This window comes from Eleutherodactylus coqui, chromosome 7 (assembly GCF_035609145.1).
Source record: "Eleutherodactylus coqui strain aEleCoq1 chromosome 7, aEleCoq1.hap1, whole genome shotgun sequence".
Taxonomy (NCBI): Eukaryota; Metazoa; Chordata; class Amphibia; order Anura; family Eleutherodactylidae; genus Eleutherodactylus; species Eleutherodactylus coqui.
The window spans coordinates 122,478,693-122,500,605 of record NC_089843.1 but is presented as its reverse complement, the minus strand read 5'-3'; the positions used below and the strand labels follow the sequence as shown (position 1 = coordinate 122,500,605).

The 21,913-nt window shown below is 43.6% G+C and overlaps 1 protein-coding gene across 1 annotated transcript in view; it reads left to right on the top strand.

Annotated features, from left to right (window-relative positions):
- Positions 1–21,913, top strand: part of LOC136572750 (uncharacterized) — a 67,791-nt gene that overhangs the window by 38,832 nt on the left and 7,046 nt on the right. The window contains exons 12-19 of the mRNA XM_066573610.1: positions 532–638; positions 1,901–2,006; positions 3,593–3,692; positions 9,411–9,450; positions 10,475–10,526; positions 12,188–12,299; positions 13,909–13,992; positions 17,521–17,644. Of these exons, the coding sequence (XP_066429707.1) occupies positions 532–638; positions 1,901–2,006; positions 3,593–3,692; positions 9,411–9,450; positions 10,475–10,526; positions 12,188–12,299; positions 13,909–13,992; positions 17,521–17,644 (725 nt within the window). The remainder of the gene's footprint in view (positions 1–531; positions 639–1,900; positions 2,007–3,592; positions 3,693–9,410; positions 9,451–10,474; positions 10,527–12,187; positions 12,300–13,908; positions 13,993–17,520; positions 17,645–21,913) is intronic.

Genomic DNA, 21,913 nt, shown 5'->3' with positions numbered 1-21,913 from the left:
TATTCTTGTCACTACCACCAATGGACTGAGACCATGCCACGTAAAACATCCCCAGACCACAATAGATCTTCTGCTGTACTTAACTGTTGGCACAAAACACTCAGACAGAAGGCATCCCCCACACGCAGGTATCTTCATCTGATTTGAAGATGGAGTGGCGCAATTCTTCATTCCATAGAACATTCTTCAATTGCTCAAGTGTCCAGTGATTGCGCTCCTTGCACTACTATAGGTTGGTCATTTCATCTTCTTTGAGAGAACTCCCCAGACATTTGCAGGATGAATGGAGGGAAATACCAGATGAAGTCTACTAGATGTTAGTAGAAAGTATCTGATGTCATTAGGGCCAAAGGAGGCCCCAACAAGTATTGACATATCTAAATAAATGCTGCTATTTATTCTTGCTTAGGTGTAAAATGACATTTGATAGGATAGTGTACAGCATTGTAATACGTTGTTCATTGTAATGCATTACAACAAATATCGATGGATATGGATTTTAAGAGTGACAACTGTTATAACTGTAACCAGGTGTGTGCCACATATCTTGATGGATACAGAGCCACTGCTGTATGTGCTGTAGGAGGGCCGCGGTCAGCCGAAAAAGGAAGGCGCACAGCAGAGAGTATTCTGAAAAGGTAATAGAACTTTGTTCAGTTGCTCTTTTTCCAATAAGAATATTGATGGGGTTTTCCAGGATTTTGCTATTGATGACTTATCCTCATGATAAGTCATCAATAGTTGATCTGCAGGAGTCCAGCACTCAGGATCTCCGCTGATCAGCTGATGTCTGGGGGGAAGCTGTCAGTGTGGACAGCACTGGAGGCAGATGGTGCTGCCTGCATTCTGTGGCCTGGTTTGGTTACTGTGGCACTGCTTCCATTGAATTCCATGTGAGATGTGCCTGTCGTACTAATCCAGGCTGCTGCAGTGTTGACAGCGCTATCTGCTTCCAGTGCTGTCCACACTGACAGCTGGCCCAGGGTTCCTGAGCAGTAGACCTCGTCAGTGGCAAAAGCCCTGGAGAACCGCTTTAATGTGTACTTATAGACATACAATATCCTAACGCCCAATGTGGAGAATTGCAGCGGCACGCTAGGCAGCACAGTTGCTGAGGCTATTGTATGGTACTCTGCTAGTATGGTGCATGGGTTCTTTTAGTAGAAGTTACACTTTAACCCTTTCCAATCCACTGTCTTACGTCTAAAGACATTATGATTTAAGGCTGTACAGCTCCGATGTTGGAAGACGTCCGTCGGGGTTCTCTTACTGTATATTGCCAGCCTCTCTGCTGTCAGAGCCTATCCAACGTGTCACCTCATGCAGTACTGGCTTTAGCCAGCATATAGCGCTGTTGTATAACGGCAGAAAAAGAGTAGGCCCCCTAGGAAAACCAGGATACAAGTTGGATTGGAAAGGGTTAAAATAATGTGAATGAATGCTATGGACAATATTACTCTCTTTGCATCGGTTTTACCGGCTTTGTCCACATGTCGAAATGTAATTTCGACCACTTCTAATACAATCTGACAATTTGGCCTTGTGAACAGAAAGCGTACTTCAAATGTCTGGCTTGATGTTCCTAATCTGTCAGTCTTGGGATTTTGTACTAGATATCTTCACTAGATCTTCCTCTTATAGCCAAAACCTGGACTTAGATGTATATACTGTACAGCCTCCTCTTCTCTTGAGCTATCATTGCCCTTCTGCAAATAGTGTTTGGTCTTGAATTCTATCAGTGTCCACGGCATTATGCACAGCTCATTTGAACATGTACTATTTTAATCACACGTCATTTGGGGACTGTGCATATAGGTGTTTTGTGTGTGTGCAGACATGGTGACATTCCTATTCCTTTGACCTGTGATTAACACTATTTTTCTGCTTCATCTTTCTTTAGGACTCGAGAAATGTTTACAGAGCTTGGTTTGGAGGATTACAGTTCAGTGCATGTACAGATTATTGGTGCTGAAGATGTATATGGACCACACGCCAGAGGCAAAGATGTAAATATTTCCAAACTTTTTTGTGTGTGTACACAAATACATTACAGATGAATACAATGTATCCAATATGCCACTATCAGGCCTGCGTAGGCACCAAAAATGCTTTGATATTCGTAGAAGAGTGTATCAATGTTCCAGTCGTGGAAGAGTGTATTAATATTGACTGTAAAGCTGAAGAACCTCCATGAAGTCAGCCAAAGTACAATGCTAACTTAGAGGTTCTTTGCGACATTTACTATTGATGACATGTCCTCAAGACCGGTCATCAATAGTTGATCATGGGGGTCGAAGTTGTTACTATAGCACCATGAGCCGCTGCAATGTTGACAGCGCTATCTACTTCCAACTCTATTTGCACTGACAGCGAGCCTGGGGATCCAAAGTGATGGACCTCTGAGAATAGGTCATCAGAAAACCCCTTTAACATATACTACTCTTGAGGCATGAACTCCCCAATTTTCAGGATTTACATATTCTCTTGTAATTCTTAGTCAAGGACAAAAGAAACAGGGAAAAAAAATTCTGAACTACTGGATACTGGATTATTGGAATCTTACTGTGTATGCTACAACATAGATCTATTGTTTGATGCGATGACGTTATCGCAGTTATGATCTCACTACACGACATATCCCCTGTGGTCATAATATATATAGCTGCAGAGCCTATGGGGTTAGACAACGGTGTATAGTTTTTTTTATAGAAGTGACTTAGTAAGTCAATTGTTACAAAGTTGCTACAGATTATGAAGGTGCCTTTTTATAGAAAGTATCAAAATGCAGAAACACCTCTTCAATGTACCAGTTTGCCAGTAGGCATCTTCATTGGCAAATGTAGCACATTTTTGTACAGAATGTTGGAGCTTGTTCTGTGTTTACAGGTCTTGATCATTTTCCTTTAAACTGCACTAATTGCGCTGCATTCTGTGACATATAGTTACTGTTAAACCTTTTACATTTTAATGGTTTGGGGATGACATCACAGAATGCAATTCATCTTAGACTATCGTTTTAGGAAGGCTTCCTGTAGAGCGGTTCATGTAGGACATTAGTTATAACTTTAGTGCATGTCATTTATCTTTGGGGCAGTTACCATCATTTTACATGGAAGGTATCCTGTACTTTGTAAACAGCATGTTCCTATAATACACATATTAACAGAAAACTCTTTGCAGAAAATAAATGAGGATTTCCATAGGAACTTTAGATGGGTCATTCCATTGTCTGGGCCTAAATGAATTGCTGTGATGTTTAGTGGACAAGCACCTATAATGTGTCACAAAGATGTCTGTGTATTTTCAATAGAAAATCGCTTCCTCAATATTTAACCATAGGGGAAGAGGTCACACAGCAATTGAAAGAATTTGGACATGGTCAGATTGTCACCCGCATCTTCCATGGGAAAAGCTTGTGGCTTTACTTGAGCTGACGGCCACCATGTAGCCTTAACCTAAATGTTACCATTCGTGTGACTTCCAGTATGTTAAATGTGGTTATTATGTATATTTTACACAGAAGGACATGTAATTCTTAATATGTGAGACTCATCCATTTCTGTGCTTTTAGTAATACTCTGACACGTTTCAGCTTGTTCGGGAAGCAGTCATTTGGCTTGGTGTTCATCACAAGCAGAAAAAAGCTCTAGAAATCTTTGCAAGGGAGATTGCACCCGCAGGCACTGGAATGGGTAAATGTCTTTGTATTACCCCTGTTTATCTAACCAATGATATGACTAATAAAATGTGCATAGAATGAAACCCACTTCTAGATTTGACTGTGCAGCGCTGTAAGTATGCCTAAAGATGTAGTATTGTGAACTGAGCAACAAAAACCAAACATAGGTTTCGCCACAAATTACATTGTGTTAAGATATAGTTCTCAGTTTTGTGATGGTCTCAATGTTCTTCACCATGCACAGACTTTGCGGCTGAAAACCACACTGCAAAACTTCAGTGACTCACAGTAAGGCCTCCGTCACACTGCAATTGCTGTGATTGGTGCCTCGAGCACTGGTTCTGATTGGCTGAGCCATCGCTCAAGAACCAACCACAGCAATCTCTTGCTGGAGGCGGGGTTTTCAATCCCCTTTCCAGCAAGAGATGTTCTGTTGGTGCCGACAACTGCATGAAAGCTTGCAGGAATGCTGGAGAGCAGGAGGGACCCAGACAGCGCCTGCTAGATGACTATTGCTTTTTTTTTTTTTTTTTTTTAGCATTGGCAAAACGCATGCCAATGCTGTTGAAACCACAGTGACGCAGCGTTAAAAAATGCAGCATATTTGCTAACACCTGTGTGAGGGAGGCCTAAGACCATAAATGGTTTTTGCTACACGGCTCTTGGTGGTGCAGCACAAGCCGCTATGTGTACGGATGCTGCAATATAAGGACTTTTTATGAAAGGCCAGTGTTGGTTTTCTGCTACCTAGTTCTACTGTGTGAGTTCTCCTTTGTGCAGATGATATAGTATCTGGCAGCACTATTTCTTGATTGCTAAAAAGATTTATGCTGCTGTCGACTACACTCCAAGGACATTGAAAACTGGCATAAAAAGTTGTCAAAACAGCTTCCGCAGCAACAGAGCGCAGAACAGTCTTTCACGGCCACCAATGCATGCAGTCACGGTCTGCAGTATATAAACAAATGAAGATTAATTGTGGATAATTAATAATGTGAGCAGAAGGTGCCAACAGGGGGCGCTTAGTGGATCAGATAAGAGAGACCAGTTCGTGAAGTGACATTTATGTATATGTAGTACTTTATAATGGCAGTCCATAAGATTAATGTCCTCGTACTATAATATAGAACTAGAATTGGGACTTGGATCACTGGATTATTTTAGCCACAATCATGCAATCCCGGAAAACCCGATTTGGTAGGTTTCATTTATTCTGTATCCCTTATTTCTCAACTTTGTTGCAAATTCAATTATTATCTCTTATGTTTAATTAACAGAAATATTTTGGAACTTGACCTTTGAAAGTATTCTCGTCCTGGACTATGAACGCTGCTGAGATGGATGTGTTTTTGTATTTAAAGCTATATTTACACTTGAGAGTTCAATCAATGGTCAAATGCTCTAAATTAACAGAACAAATGTCTCTGTCATTTCTCATTTGCAGAAAGTACTTCTCATGATTTCAGTAAATCTAGTGCAGAAATCCCACCAAGCACGTTAGATTGCTTCTAATAGCCTGGGATTAAATGCTGAGTTACAATATTTTAGTATGTGTGTTTTAAGCAAAACCAGAATGCCAGGCTTCACTGAGGGGTAACAATGGGATCCCCTCCAATTGGTTACACTCCCTAGATGTATCTGAGGCGTGAAATAGCTAGGTCCAAGGTCTTTGCTCTAATGCCAGTGGGTACTGCAGGCGTGCAGCTGGCTATCACTGCCAAATACCTAATAGGTAATGTTGGGCACACTGCTCTGTACATTTATTATGTTGAAATTAAACAGGTTGTTTCATCCCCATAAAGCTTTATTTCCCAAAAGCTTACAATGTTATAAATTAAGACACGCACTAGTACTCACCTTTACCGACCCTGCAGCGCTGTGCAACAGTTTTCTGGGTCCCTGCAGCGCTGTGCAAGAGTTTTCTGGGTCCCTGCAGCGCTGTGCAAGAGTTTTCTGGGTCCCTGCAGCGCTGTGCAACAGTTTTCTGGGTCCTCCTGCTGTTCTCTGTTCACCCTGCTCCATTGATTGTGTGTCAATGCAATATGTGACCACTGCAAAGAGGGAGAAGCTGCAGCAGTCACATGCGGTCTTGACCAATCATCACCAGAGTAGGAATAACAGAGACCGACAGAATGTTTGTAAAGGAAGTATTACTGCGGTTGTGGGTTTAGGCCTCAAGTCCACAGGTGGATTTGATTTGCAGAACCCACATGGGACACCTGCGCGGGAGATTCGCAAATCAAGCCGCACATAGGGATGCATGGGCGTCGCAAAGCAATTTAAGCATGCGGATTTGTTTTGCAGACCTTTTGGTCCCCCTCCCACCTCGTCGTGCCACTGACCCCACGGCTGCTCTCCTTTGTGCCCTTACCGGCTTCTGCGCTGGAGCAGGGACAGGTTAAGAAGAAGGCAGAGCGCCGGGGGCCAGTGACACTCCGCCGCTCTTCCTTGTCCCCTTCCCGTCTCCTGCGCTGTCAGTCTCATTGGTGCCGTCTCATATTGCAAGCATTATGCAACGCCAGCGAGGAAACTGACAGCGAGTGACCGACTTCGCTGGAGCAAGGACCGGAGATGAAGGCAGAGCACCGAGGCCAGTGACAGCGGGGAAATGCAGCGCGGGGTGGGGGTGGGGGGTGGAAATTACAGCACTGACGCCGGCAGGGAAGGTCGCCGGGAGAGATATCACTGCAGACCTATGAACCCAAAGCGGTGCCAGCTTAAGGGGTTACCACCCGGGGATATTGGCAGCGGGGAATGCAATGGATGAGGGAAGGAGGGGGGGGTGGATGACGACTCATACCGCCGAAGCTGGAAGGGAAGAAGGTTGCCAGGGGAATGATGACAGCAGAGTTAGGAGATCAGACCAGCGGATTCTCCGGCCCAGCGAATGAAGTTGTGAATGTGTAGCTTGTCTCTACCCATTCGTCTGGTGGAGACAAGATTCAATAATACCAACATCTGCTGCGTATTGCTGAGTCAGATGCTGAGCATGCTATGCAAACATGTCCACTGTACATATACGACCAATGTCGGTAAGGGATTATAGTATTTTATCTTTTTGGTAAAAAATTTAATTGGGCGGGGCAACACCTTTAGTACACTGTAAGTAAATGGAAAGGGGTTGAAGACTTTTTAATTCAAATCCCGTTAATGAGGTATGACATTACACTGTCACAAATATTCTGAAAGGAATAAGAATAATACAAAATAAGTGAATCATTTCTCTAAGATTATCGGTTCAACAACTACGTTAAGTGTTTCTTGGATGGTTTCATAGTTGCATTGCCCTGCAGTAGGCTTCAGAGATTACCCAGGGCTGTCTAGCACCAGTGCGGTGAATTATTCTACTCATAAAGTACTTATATATATTTCTTGCAATGAAAAGGTCAAAGGTCTTGGAGAAGAATAACATTTTTTTTTTGCATAGAAATTGGCTGATTACCTTACTTATGGTATAACCATGGTAAAAGTATCTGGAAGCATTCACAGTACATAGTTAATGTATGAGCAAGTGACCTGTAATTCACATTGAGCTGACCTCCGGTTGACTCCACAATGGCAGCTGCTGTGGAGTTTGAGATTTCAAAGAGCTTCCCCATTTATAAATATTATGACTGATAACAAGTACATAGCAAGTTGAAGACACTTTGCAAAAGAAGTCATAAGTTTAACGGTTTGGCCTACTCCCTGTTTGACCCCATACATACAAGATAATGGCTGACAATGTCAAGACCTTTCCTAGCCAACAAGGGCAATGGCTCGGTGACAGTGTATGTCCCTACACGTCATCAAAACAACACTGCTGACTGCAAGAGATATGGATCCTTTCTAACGTGAGACCCTCACTTTCCCACAGTTTAGTTTCAGTATTATGATATATTAATAGGAAGTGAAATGTGGAACAGCTACTTCATTATTAAGCAATGCGTTTGCTCTATATACTAACATACTACTTTATTTTAAAATCAGCGTACAAAATTGGTTTAGATTTGTAAGTTTGTCTGGAAAGTTAGGTCATTGTCTTCTCTTTTCCCCTTTCTTTCCTACATAAATATCTCAAAATGTAACAGATGAACTTGTCAAATCATCCTTTTTACTTTGTCTCCTTTTGATCTGTATCTCTGTCTTAAAGTGTGTGGGATATAAAACAGCGTATAGCCCATGAAATGTATAAAGGAATGTCCATAAAACAAAAAAATAGAGGCTACACTTCAGCAATGAAAAAGCAACAAGAGAATCAACATGTATCACATAAATAAGACAGAAGATACATTACATTGTGTTAAACCTAAATACAAAAAATGAATAAATAAGAAAAAAGTATATAATATTAGTAACACAATATGACATCCAATATAAAGAAATATAAACCATTACCAAACCCCATAATTAGGGCTAGGGATGCTGCCTGGGGGGAAAGATAATGAATATAGCCAAAATGAGCAAAAAAAAAAGTGCACTCTTGTTTTTATGCTGCACCTGCCTAATTTCTATACAGGGAAGCTGCAATCGCGAAAGGGTAGATGCCTCTTATAAAAAAGGCTCGTGTATACAGGCCAGGCAGCCTGTAGTTTGTTATACACAGTTAAAGGGGATTTCCAGGGAAATCCTATCATCAGGATAGGTCAGTGATAGTTGTTCGGCTGGGGTCCGTCGCTCAGCACCCCGACCGATCAGCTGAGCGGGCGCATGCTGTCAGCGCCGCAATAACACTGAGATCGGCGTGGAGGCTTCCACTACAATCTCTGTTATTGCAGCACTGACCGCATGCGTCCGCGCAGCTGATCGGTCGGGGTGCCGAGCGATGGACCCCAGCCGAACAACTATTGATGACCAATCCTGATGATAGGTTAAATAGTATTCCCCTGGAAAACCCCTTTAACTTTCACTTCTATTTCATAGCATTATTGGAGCACAACATTGAAAGTGATGAAGTGCCAGATCCATCCCATATCAGATGCCAACGTCCCCCATTGACAATAATAGGGTGCTTCGGGTTTCCATCATCGTATCTGGCATTTTACCAGCAAAAATAATGCAGCATTCTTGTGCTATTTTTCTTTTGGTCATTTAGCGGATTCTGTGCCTGAGGCTCCAATTGGAACCTCGTCCACAGATTCGAACAAACTTTTGACAGAGAACAAGCTCAGGGAGGAAGGAATGTTCGGGGGCCTTAAATGCTCAACAGTTCTACTTCACTCAAGATGCAGGTAGATAACATTTATTCAATGTTGAGACCTCTATGCAGACACCAACCAAGGTTACATTTTCAGTTTTGGATAGGATTCCTATAAAGCAGTGATGGGCAACCTTTTCAGCCTGTCATGTCAGCTCCCTGCTCCGCCGACTAGAAGTGAGGTCAGCGGCCTAACCGGAAGTCCCAGAACTAGGCGCTCTGTGCCGGAGTTCTGTTGTTCTGACCTATAGACCTCCGGTACAGACTGTCTACAGCGATGTTTTATGCTCAGCTACTGCACCTGGCCGTTCAGGAGCCGAGGATAAAACCTCCTTTGCGGTTCTCGGCATGCGGCCCCATACTTCTCTGTATGTCATAGGTTCGCCATCACGGCTATAAAGAGTAGTCTAAGACTAGAAAAAAAGTTCTGATTTCAAATGATTGAGGCATGCAGATGTTTTAAATACTCTGCATAATCATGAGTTATCTTCTTGCAAAGAGTTAAATAACAAATATTCTGTTTGATCAATTTCATGTCTGTTTTTACTTCAATAGCTCCAGGTCTTACTGCTGTTGTTGGTGGACGTCCCCGAGTGTGAGTGTTACATTTCTGCACTGTACTTGGTTTGCTTTGGGCTAGACTTTGTGTTTTATTGGTGACTGTTCCTGTTCTTAAAGGGACACTGTCACCACGGAATACTACCATAAACTTAGTAACGTGGCTGTTCCTGGTGACTATAGAGAGCTGAGGGTGTGTCTTTTATACTCGCCCACTACCCAATTCTTGTGGTGTCTTTTTGTGATGTCTGCACATAATCTGAAGATTTAGACTCTTTTCAGACCGCAGTGCACATGCTCTCCTATACATGTCTATGGGAGAGTGGGCACAGTAGTAGGAAAAGAGTCAAATCTTCAGACCGCTTATGGACATCATGGAGGGACATCGTAGGAGCCGGGCAAACTGATTCCCCCATCCCCCTCACCCGCTCTTTATCACCACCCGGAACAGCACCATAACGTAGTGTATGGTGTTCTTTCATGGTGACAGTGTCCCTTTAAAGTGGCCATACCTATGAAATGGTTGGCTAGTTTCACTAACATCTTTGGGCTCAGCTAGTGTTTATCTAATGTGTATGGTGGCGGTATCCCGATTATCCCCCAATGGCAAATCTTTGGCAGCAAGGGGGAAAATGAAGATTGGGCATCTTAATTTTCAGTAGGCCCAAGTATTTAGTTCTCAGAGGAGGTAAACCACCATCATGGATGTCTGATAGCAGGTTTCATAAGTGTATGGACTGGCTTAGAGAAAGGCAATCCCTGACAGATGATAAAATTGAGAACAAAACACTTCATCTGTCTTCTCAAATAGGTCAGCTGAGCAAGCAAAGCTGGACAGCCCCATCTGAGTTTGTAGAACCCCTAACCTAAGGGGATCCCAAAATATGGGTTCCTTAATATAAAGGTTACAATGCTCATCTGACTCGGACTGGAAAGACTGCAATTTTTTTTTTTGGACTTAACTTGATGTTGAGAAATTTTTATGGGTTAATTAACCTATCTATGAATGAACATTATATTGGAGATGTGGATCAGTGATATATCTTCCTTTGTCATTACAGGTCTCCAGTCCTGAAACCATTTTCCTTCTTGTACCCCCGGAAAAATGTGAATGTGAGTGTATGCAAGTATCTGATATTTATTGAATGAAAAAGTATTCCAAAGTAGTTGGAAATAGGAGGATGGGTGCGTTAAATAGTTAAAGGCCATGGACACTTTTAGGGATTTCTTTTACACTGAAATGCAAGTGTTTTGGCTGAAAAGCATGTTTGCTATAGGATTTTATAAAAAATGTTGCACTATTTGGGTTCTGCATGTGACCGTATATGGCTGCCTGTCCACGGGCATACTTGCATTGCTTTTTCCGCGGCGATAATCCGGTAACGGGAAGCGTTGCTATGGAAAGCTCAGCCCCCTGTCCACAAGCAGAGAATTATAGCGATTCTCCGCTTACAGGGTTTAAATCGCGGCATGCCACGATTTGCTGAGATTCTCCGCGGTGAGACTATCTGTGAGATAGTGACAGCGGCCCGCCCTCATCCCCCTTTGTGGAATATCACTAGTGATATTCTGCAACGGCCGTGGACAGGGGGCCTAACAGTAGAGTACAAAAATCTGTTTACTAGCAGTTCAGTTAGTGAGCTTTTCTGGCAGCTCAGTCTCCAGCCCCTCTCTCTCCTTCCCTGAACAAATTTCTATGCTGATTTATGACCAAAAGTTTAACTTTGATTTTGTCATAAATTCGCTTAGAAGTTTGCTCAGGAGAGAAGAGAGGAAGGGGATGGAGAATGAGCTAAAGGTAACCAAAGGATGGGCCATATGCCGGATCTGACTCGGGATAAGAGGGGGAAATCAAACTTTGGTCATACGTAGAAGGGAAAGCTAATTGATTTTTCAGATGAATTCTGTAAACCCTTACAGCCTCAACGAAAGTTTCAGGTTTAATTGCTTCCTGTAAAATGCCAATAGGCATTGGTTACAGAAACTAGTTTTGCCCTTACATGTACAGTGAGAGATCCAATTAAATTTACCACACCCCATTTGCACCATGTTAAACTTATTACAGAAAGCAGGGAAGGTGATGGAATAACAAAGTAAGTACTGTATTACTCACCTGGACAATCACCCCATCACCGATGCTCCTAGTCTTTGTTGCTGTCCTGCAGTGTTGACTTTCCGAATTCGCTCCAAGAAGTGACATGGCACTTCTTTTTTTTGTCCCCCGCTTGTGGATTTTAAATGCACATGTAATGCATGTGCCATGTAGCCTGCGTCGCGGATGTCAGTTCAAGTCAATGGTGCGCCTCTTGGACGCAGAATTCATGGCAAATTACGTTGTGTTAACATAAGAATTGAGGAGTTTCTAATACGCCTTAGTTTTTTTTATATTAGTTGGATTCTGTTCAAGACCTTACACTCTACCCCTTTTTTGCCCTGGTTCTGTATATCCTCCTTAAAGACAGTCAAGTGCCGATGCTCAGCTATTTCTGTTACTCCCATTGCTTTGATGGAGAAAGCCATGTGCGTGTTTGATTCACTCTCTCCTTCTTCTCCAATTCTTGGCCACCAATGGCTGTTTTGCTTGGCACAATGGAAGTCATGGGTTGCCATTCTTCCTAAAAGTGGAGGTCCCCGAGGTGGAATGCTCCTACATCAAACGTTTACAGATATGTCATAAATGTCAACAATTGGAATATCCCTGAAAGCCATTTTAGAGCTACATAATATGAAATCAAACTGGGACCTTTACTTACAGATGTCTCTGTCTCTTCCAGATTGACATTTTCATGGATGGAAAACACATAGAGCAGTTTGTGGATGATCATTCTTTCACTGTGGATGAATACATTTCCGCTGTAGATCCAGTAACACCAGAAGTACCCAGAGGTATTTGGACATACTAAAACTTGAATCAGATTAAAGGGAGCCAGTCATGTCCTATGAGCCCAATAAACTAAAGCTGTGAGCTCATAAGGCAGGGGTCACTGAGCCCGAGGATGCAATTCATGTATTTTTTTATTACTCTCCTGCCTCCCGGTTCCATCACGGTCCACCTGTAAAGCCGCCTCTTGGTGCATTCAGCACGTCATGTCTTCATTGCATGAGTGTGCACACTGTCCACAATGTGAGGATACTGTGTGCGTATGCAGAATGAAGAGATTGGTCCCCACAATGCACTGAATTGTGACTGTATGGGGAGGTGGACGAGTATAAAAAAAATCAGACCGCTGGCTGCATATTTCTGGACTGTACAGGAGTATTTGTCAAATCCATTCCCCCTTCTCTGACCTCACTCCACAGCTATTACCTGAAGCTTTACCTCACAGACTTCCTATTTTGGATAGAATACTAGTAAGATTATGAGCTGTCTGTTACTTTTTTTGTCTTGATGCATGATGAACCCTAATTCACTGTAAGCGAAAAAATCTTGATGAAACTTTTAAGAACTTTTTTTATGCACTTTGAAAACAAATCAAGCTGATACTAAAATATAGATGCTACAATTCACTAAAAGCGTGACTAATCAGTTCAGATTCTATCTTACCTCAAGTTACATAAACTTGGGGAAGCGAGAAGCTTTTTGCTAGTAGGAGATGCAGGGATAGTTGTTTCTCTAAAGGGACTGAATGAGTCAGGGCTTATCTGCTTGCCTGTCTTCTGGAGTGGTCCCCCAGTGTAGACCTATCTCCCTTCTCCCAGTTTATGTAACTTCATGTGCGATGGAATCTGAACTGGTTAGTCACATTTTTTGTGAATTGTAGCATCTATATTCTACTATCGGCTACGTTTTATCATTTTTTTCTCCTACAGTGAATTTGGTATCTATTATACTTCTAATCAGTGAAGTATCATGCATGACGAAGCAGTGACAACTTGTAAGAGAACATTAAAAAATGCCTTACATAAAACTGACCTGTGTCATGTTGCTTCACATGAATGGCCATCCATGCAATACAAGAGCAGCCGGAGTCTGCCAGAATACGAGCCTCTCACATCCTGGTTCATAGAGGGGAGTCTCAAGTGGTGGACCCCCTTCTGTGACATCAATATACCCATATAAGGCATATAGACAGGTTTATTTCATGAGATAGCTCTTTTTAAAGGGAATCTGTCCTCAGACAGACCCCTTTAAAGGAAGGGTACCTCCTTACATGCTCATAGTAATGTGATATTGTTTGTGTCCAGAACAAGAATTCGGGCACCATTTAAAAGTGTGGATGGTTTGCTAATCATTGTGCCTCTTGATCTCATTGGACAAGAACCACCAGGTGATTGTGGCTGCAACTCCTTTTGACATACAAATGCTTGAGCCCCCTAGAGCTTCTTGACTAATCGGATCAGGAGGTACCATAAGTGGCATCCTGTGAAGCACAATATTCTGAGCATCACATATTCACAAGTAATTGTTATACAGGTGTATTAATGTTTGTACATACACAGTATAGCTAAGGACTGCTCATTGGTCTTATCACCTTATTGCCTTCTATTTCTGCAGACTTACCAAGCGGTTCTTATGTATATCGTTTGGAGGAACTGGCTTACACTAGAAGTGGAGACAAGGGAGACATTGCCAACATAGGTAATTAGACTGTTTCTAAGCAGTTCATATCTATAGTGTCTACAAGTCTATTAGTATTGCTGTTGTCTCCATAATTCGTAAATTGTATTCTTAAAGGGGTTTTCCATGGAAAATACTATTAATGAACTATCCTCAGGATAGTTCATCAATAGTTGATCGCGGTGGGGTCTGTCGCTCAGGATCGTGGCCAATCAGCTGAGCGGGCACTTGCTGTCAGCCCTGCAAATACACAGAGCAGAAGCAGCGGGAGTCTCCGAGCTGACCTCCCATGTAGTGACCGGAGCTTGTAACTGCAGGCACGGTGCTCATTGAAATCAACGCAAGCGCTGCCTGCAGTTACAAGCGCCAGCCACTACATGGGAGTCAGTCTGCTGCTTCAGCTCCAACCTCTGTATTTGTGAAGCTGACAGCATGCACCCGCTCAGCTGATTGGTCGGGGTCCCGAGCGATGAACCTGAGCCAATCAACTTTTAATTAACTATCCTTAGTTTTTTTAGGGTTTTTCAATGAAATACAGGACATAGCCCTCCAATCGACCCCCCAACCCTCCCAAATGCATCAAGATAAGTGGATGCTGACAGAACATTTACTAGCTATTACTTCACATACTTGGTATAATAGTTTTATTGTATCTTATTGCTTCCTAGGATATGTAGGAGATATCCCAATAGATACTAATAAGCCAGTGCAACCGCCGGGACTTGTACTCCATGCACTGTCAATTTAAATACATGAAACCATGATTTAGATAGCATTAAACAAGACCATAACATATGTTTAAGATCTGCTTCATGAGCAGGATATCTGGGGCATTTGGCATCCCCCTCACTGTCTTCCTATTCATCCTCATTCTGATCTCCGGTGAGCCGCACTGAGAGATATATGAGGTGCTGCAGCAAGAACATCTCTGCACTGCTCATTTGAGATGGGACCGCATCTGCCTCAATAAAAGACTTAGGCCTTCTGCACAAAGGCTGATTTGCATTGCGAAATTTGTAGCGGGATTCCTCCTCCAGATTCTGCAGCAAATCCAGCCCATAGCATGCTATGAGAAAATGCGATTTCCAGCCTGCGAGTGGAAATAGTATGCTGCGATTTTGTACGCGCTAAGCACAGATGGCTTCTATTGAAGTCAATGGAAGCCGTCCGTCCCGCGGCACTTTCACAGTGAGTACTGCGGAAGTATCAGGAGATCTGGGTCTTCGCTGATTGCCATTGCTTACTGTGCATGTGCGATGGAGTTCTCGCCGTCACATCTGAAGTGCAGAAAACGCCGCCGGACAGGTACCGAGGGGTCACCAGTGGGGCACCCAATTGAACTCCACTGCGGGAATCCCGCATGCAGGGTCTGACCCGCCCATGTGCAGGAGGCCTAAGGAGATTTATGAAGCTGTCTTAAACAAAAAATGTCTTAGTTGCCCATAGCAACCAATCACAGTTCAGCTTTCATTTCTCATAGCGCTCGTGAAAAATGACAGCTTTCATAAATCTGCAAATGAAAAATCATAAATGAAGAAGTTGCAGATGTTGGAAGATTTGAAATATCTCGCCATAATATCATTCCATGCTTCCCCTAGCCTGAATGCGTACCTTCTTAATGGTGTTGTACCTGCAAAACTGCACAACGTGTCATTGCCAACATCGTGATTCGAAACTTTGCTGTGACTTTCCTGTCGCCGTACTGTTCAGACAAACTCTTGTTCTCCTCCTACTTTTCTCCTCCGCCTATTTTTCTTCCCCTCCACCCCCCCCCCCCCCCCCCCCCTTCACGTTACCCTTTACTTTTCACCACAGTTGTAAAAGTCCACGTCCCAAGCCGGGACTCATATGTAGAACCACGAGAACTCCAATACGCTGATTATTGTTAATTCACTACATAGATGTAGTAGCTTGGTTAGATTAGCACTGTATATGGCAATTCTGTGATGTATACTTATGTTTCAGTGGATTTGCAACCTTGGTAAAAATATATATATATTTTATAATATAACTGACATGCATACTTCCACCTTTTTGATCCCAATAATCACCCACCCTCCAAGCTACAAAACGCCCACAAATATGCGTTTTTCCAAAGGATATGGTATCTGGTGTACCAAGTCATGCCTAGAAGCTGTCTACACTTCTGCCCTACTTTGTGCATGAGTAGGTAATTTAAGAAAAAGGAGTTTCAATTTGTGCACTCTTCCATCTACAATACTATTCTACCTCTGGACTCTCTCCAATTCTGTATTTTCCAGACTCTTTATTGCTGTAGTTGGGATGGCAAAAAGTATATATGTATGTGTCTAGGGTGGAAATAGTAATACCACTGCCAAAGTTCCCAAAAAACACCATTTATTTTCCTAAATAGATTACATAGGAGCCATATTAGTGAATTGTGGAAAATGTGTATCAATTGAGGCATTAAAGGGGTTTTGTAAAAAAAAACCAATAGTTTTCTTAGTCTCTTCTCCTGGCTCCTGCAGTCCCCCGGGTCACCTCCAGCTGGCTGGATGCTCTTCTTCCTGTTATGAAGCATGCATCCTCTGCAGTCTCCATCCGGCAGGTCAGTGTAGGTTATGTCACTAGTGACATAATGTTCACTGCCTAGCAGGGAATGCCAGGCTATTGCTGAGACCGTGCATGCGCGCTGTCTCGCCGTGAGAGTTCATATATAGGAATAAACGGGCACCAAAATGCTCGGGTGTTCGTTATTAGTGTCGAGCTTTTCGTAATATTCGAGAGCTCTATTCGACTAACGAACCTCATTGAAGTCAATGGGAGACTCAAGCATTTTTGCAATGGACCCGCCGGATGCTGAGCTTTTTTTTTTTTCCCACTCCCTCTCTTCAGCCACATACTGCTGTGGACGTGCGCACGCTGGCACGTCACAACAGGAAGTGGTAATGCGGAGAGGGGCCAAAAAATTTTCTCGAACACGGCGTGGTGCTCCCTCGAGTAATGAGCACCATCGAGTATGCTAATACTCGAACAAGCATCAAGCTCGGATGAGCATGTTCGCTCATCTCCATTCATATACTATTGTCGCGAGTCAGTGTGCGGCTTAGTAGTTGGCACTCCCTGCTAGGCGTGATTGCTCCGTCACTAGTGACATAGCGTACATTGACTTGCAGGAAGGAGAATGCCGGCGATATACACTTTGTCGCCGGAAGAAGAAGAATAAGCCGGCTGGAGGTTGTGTCACCCAGGGAACCACAAAAGAAGATGCGGTAAGAAGACTGACAGGGAGGAATAAGTATTAATGGTTTTTTGTTTTTCTTAATGAAAGAACACCTTTAAGGTAATATTTAGCACATTGGAACATCCTAATACATACAGAAACATTGTATTCCTTGTGTATACTTCCTGAATCTGTTACACTGTACATGCAGTACAAGCATGTTATAGAACCATAGAGCGTCAGCAGATTGATTATACTTCACAAGTCCTTATGGTTCATCTCGTGTATCTCCTTCCTTACCAAACAAAAACTGACTTTCCTGCCATTTATTTGTAGAGTGAGAGTCCTGTCTTTTTGTACTGTAGGTGTGGTGGCTCGTCACCCATTATATTACCCGTACCTTAAAAGAGCACTTACATCCCAAGTTGTAGAAGAATACTTCCAGCATTTACTGCAGAGGGATGAGCCTGATGAGCAACTGGTAGCCAGGTATGTACCTCTGCTGAATACCATATCTTGATTGATTCATTTACTGTATAGACATTTTGTAATATATACAATCTAACGTCTCATAAATTTTTACCCCTCCTCTCATACCCTGACTAAATTCTATGTGTACGGGGACATGTAGCAGTTGCCGCGCAGTTGGTTTTAGGCAGACCATGCGGTGCTTACAACTAGTGAAGACTTAATTTTATCAGTCAACCGCATAGACCTGCATCATTGGCAAGGTTGGCGGTCGCATTGCTGCCACAACCCAGCTGTGCGTTGACCACTAGGTGTGCCCGTACCTTAAGGCTGAGGCTGCACACACACACTTATCGTAGTGAGATTTTTCAAATTTAACTGTCCTTAGTTTTGTGTCCAGACGACCACATTAGGGCAAGATTCACAAGGATTCTACCATAAAATGCACCAAAAAACTGGGGCACATGTTGTGCAGCACATTTTATTTATTTTAGACACACTTTTTGCCTTGCAATTTTTTTTTTTTGCAGAGAATGTTGGAAAGGGAGACAGCCTTGATCTGACATAAGGAAGAGAATAGTGTCTCTATAAAGATGTGCTAAATCTACCCTACAGTGTACATACCAATGGGAAAAAAGTGGTGCATCTTCTGATTGGCTTGTCTAAGTCTGCGCTGAAATATTAGGTGGCAATACTAAATCTGCCCAACTAACTTGTCTGCATCTTTATTGCACGTCTGTTGTGGCTGTGGTTGATTCACTGGGGAACAATTTCAAACAGAATATTTATTGACTTTGATTTTTCAGGTGATTTAGACTAAAATAGGCATGCTGATTTCAAAAATGCTGTTAGTTTTTTTCTAGCACATCAGTTTTTTTCTCTACAGCTTATTTTAATGCAATTCCTCAATTCTGAGTCGAGTGGAGCACTAGGGTTTTCCTATTGGCCAAGGGCGAATCGAGTGGGGAGGGGTGGAGGATGACCTTGCGACCGGTTGTTATTTCTTTAGGCTATTCAGTTACACATGTGAATAGGAGTTGTGTGCCGCTCATTATAGTGAATTAGAAACATTTTATTTTTTTAGTTCCACACTTACCTCCCTTCCTTCAGATCATATCTACTTCTGCTATTTCTCATTGTAAGTGTCTAAACAGCCCTGATTCCTCTTGTTATATCTGTGGCACTTTCACTATTCCCAGTCAAAGGGCGAACATCAGCGCATTTGTCAAGCAAGCCTATTTTGCATATTTCAAACTTAAACTTGGTGATCAAGATAAGTCTTGGGCCCTCACAAGGTGTGCGAGCAGTGTGCCGAGAGTTTTACGGGTGTGGAGGAAGGGAACACGTGATAAGTTGACATTTGGTATAACTACGGTTAGGCGAGAGCCAAGAATCATCCCAGTCACTGTTACTTTTGCATAGTGAAAACTTCAGGATAGAACAAGAAAAATAAATGTAAAATAGAGTATCCCAGTCTACCATCAGCTGTACGTCCAGCGTCTCGTCTACCATCAGCTGTACGTCCAGCGTCTCGTCTACCATCAGCTGTACGTGCAGCGTCTCGTCTACCATCAGCTGTACGTGCAGCGTCTCGTCTACCATCAGCTGTACGTCCAGCGTCTCGTCTACCATCAGCTGTACGTCCAGCGTCTCGTCTACCATCAGCTGTACGTCCAGCGTCTCGTCTACCATCAGCTGTACGTCCAGCGTCTCGTCTACCATCAGCTGTACGTCCAGCGTCTCGTCTACCATCAGCTGTACGTCCAGCGTCTCGTCTACCATCAGCTGTACGTGCAGCGTCTCGTCTACCATCAGCTGTACGTGCAGCGTCTCGTCTACCATCAGCTGTACGTCCAGCGTCTCGTCTACCATCAGCTGTACGTCCAGCGTCTCGTCTACCATCAGCTGTAAGTCCAGCGTCTCGTCTACCATCAGCTGTACGTCCAGCGTCTCGTCTACCATCAGCTGTACGTCCAGCGTCTCGTCTACCATCAGCTGTACGTCCAGCGTCTCGTCTACCATCAGCTGTACGTCCAGCGTCTCGTCTACCATCAGCTGTACGTCCAGCGTCTCGTCTACCATCAGCTGTACGTGCAGCGTCTCGTCTACCATCAGCTGTACGTCCAGCGTCTCGTCTACCATCAGCTGTACGTCCAGCGTCTCGTCTACCATCAGCTGTACGTCCAGCGTCTCGTCTACCATCAGCTGTACGTCCAGCGTCTCGTCTACCATCAGCTGTACGTGCAGCGTCTCGTCTACCATCAGCTGTACGTCCAGCGTCTCGTCTACCATCAGCTGTACGTCCAGCGTCTCGTCTACCATCAGCTGAACGTGCAGCGTCTCGTCTACCATCAGCTGTACGTCCAGCGTCTCGTCTACCATCAGCTGTACGTCCAGCGTCTCGTCTACCATCAGCTGTAAGTCCAGCGTCTCGTCTACCATCAGCTGTAAGTCCAGCGTCTCGTCTACCATCAGCTGTAAGTCCAGCGTCTCGTCTACCATCAGCTGTAAGTCCAGCGTCTCGTCTACCATCAGCTGTACGTCCAGCGTCTCGTCTACCATCAGCTGTACGTCCAGCGTCTCGTCTACCATCAGCTGTACGTCCAGCGTCTCGTCTACCATCAGCTGTACGTCCAGCGTCTCGTCTACCATCAGCTGTACGTCCAGCGTCTCGTCTACCATCAGCTGTACGTCCAGCGTCTCGTCTACCATCAGCTGTACGTCCAGCGTCTCGTCTACCATCAGCTGTACGTGCAGCGTCTCGTCTACCATCAGCTGTACGTCCAGCGTCTCGTCTACCATCAGCTGTACGTCCAGCGTCTCGTCTACCATCAGCTGTACGTCCAGCGTCTCGTCTACCATCAGCTGTACGTCCAGCGTCTCGTCTACCATCAGCTGTAAGTCCAGCGTCTCGTCTACCATCAGCTGTACGTCCAGCGTCTCGTCTACCATCAGCTGAACGTCCAGCGTCTCGTCTACCATCAGCTGTACGTCCAGCGTCTCGTCTACCATCAGCTGTACGTCCAGCGTCTCGTCTACCATCAGCTGTACGTCCAGCGTCTCGTCTACCATCAGCTGTACGTCCAGCGTCTCGTCTACCATCAGCTGTACGTCCAGCGTCTCGTCTACCATCAGCTCTACGTCCAGCGTCTTGTCTACCATCAGCTGTACGTCCAGCGTCTCGTCTACCATCAGCTGTACGTCCAGCGTCTCGTCTACCATCAGCTGTATGTCCAGCGTCTCGTCTACCATCAGCTGTACGTCCAGCGTCTCGTCTACCATCAGCTGTACGTCCAGCGTCTCATTCAGCTGAATTCCCAGTGCCAGTTTTCGCTGAACTACCTCTCTTGAAGAACATGATTATGGTGAAGAACAAGTGACAGCAATGATGAAGATTTTGAAATTGCAGATGACTTGGTTCGTGAGGGATTTGATCAGCATGAGCTGAATGATTTGGCATGAGATTTGGGAAGATCAAAAAAGGCTTCAGAACTCCTAGCATCAAGACTGCATGAGAAAAACGTGCTTGAAAAACGAGCGAAGGTTTCCTACTTTCAGTCCAGAGAAATTGCATTTCTGCAATACTCTAGAAGTGACAGTGGCTTTGTGTATTGTCATAACATACATAGCTTAACCCCTTCAAAGGCAGGTTTATTATTACCATCTCATGCCTCACAGGGCAGGTTTTTTAAATGAGTCAACAATGCAATTTAATCTCGCAAGTATTTAAAAGTACTGTACTACCTTGCCAGTTGGTATTATGGCTGGGAAATCTCCGGGGCTTGCTATACTGATTATGCAGTAAAACCCCCGGAAGATTTGCACACAATTTGACATACAAAAACAAAATATCCTTTGTATGGACAGGATAACTTTAAATACATTTTTTTATTTTATTTTATTTTTTTTTTTTTTTATTGTATGTACATTTTTATGGTTTTTGAGATACAAATGGAGGGTATCCTGTATCTTAAAAAGCTGATGTGATAGAGAAAAATCCTTTTTGGATTCACAAGCCAAAAGTTAGTAAAAAAACAACTGTAAGATCAAAGTCAACGAAAATTGTGTTCCTCAGTTTTAGTTCCCATCTCTTTTACACTGAAAGATGTATTCAAACACGCACGTCGCCAGTTCGTTCCCTCGGGCTAACGAGAATAGGGAGATTCTCGGCCCGTGTAAATTTGCCATGAAACAGTTAGAGGTTTTTTTGTTTTGTTTTTATTGCACAATTTGCACCAGAAAACTTGTATCCTTTCAGTAGTAAATCTTCGCCATAGTGTACAAGCTACA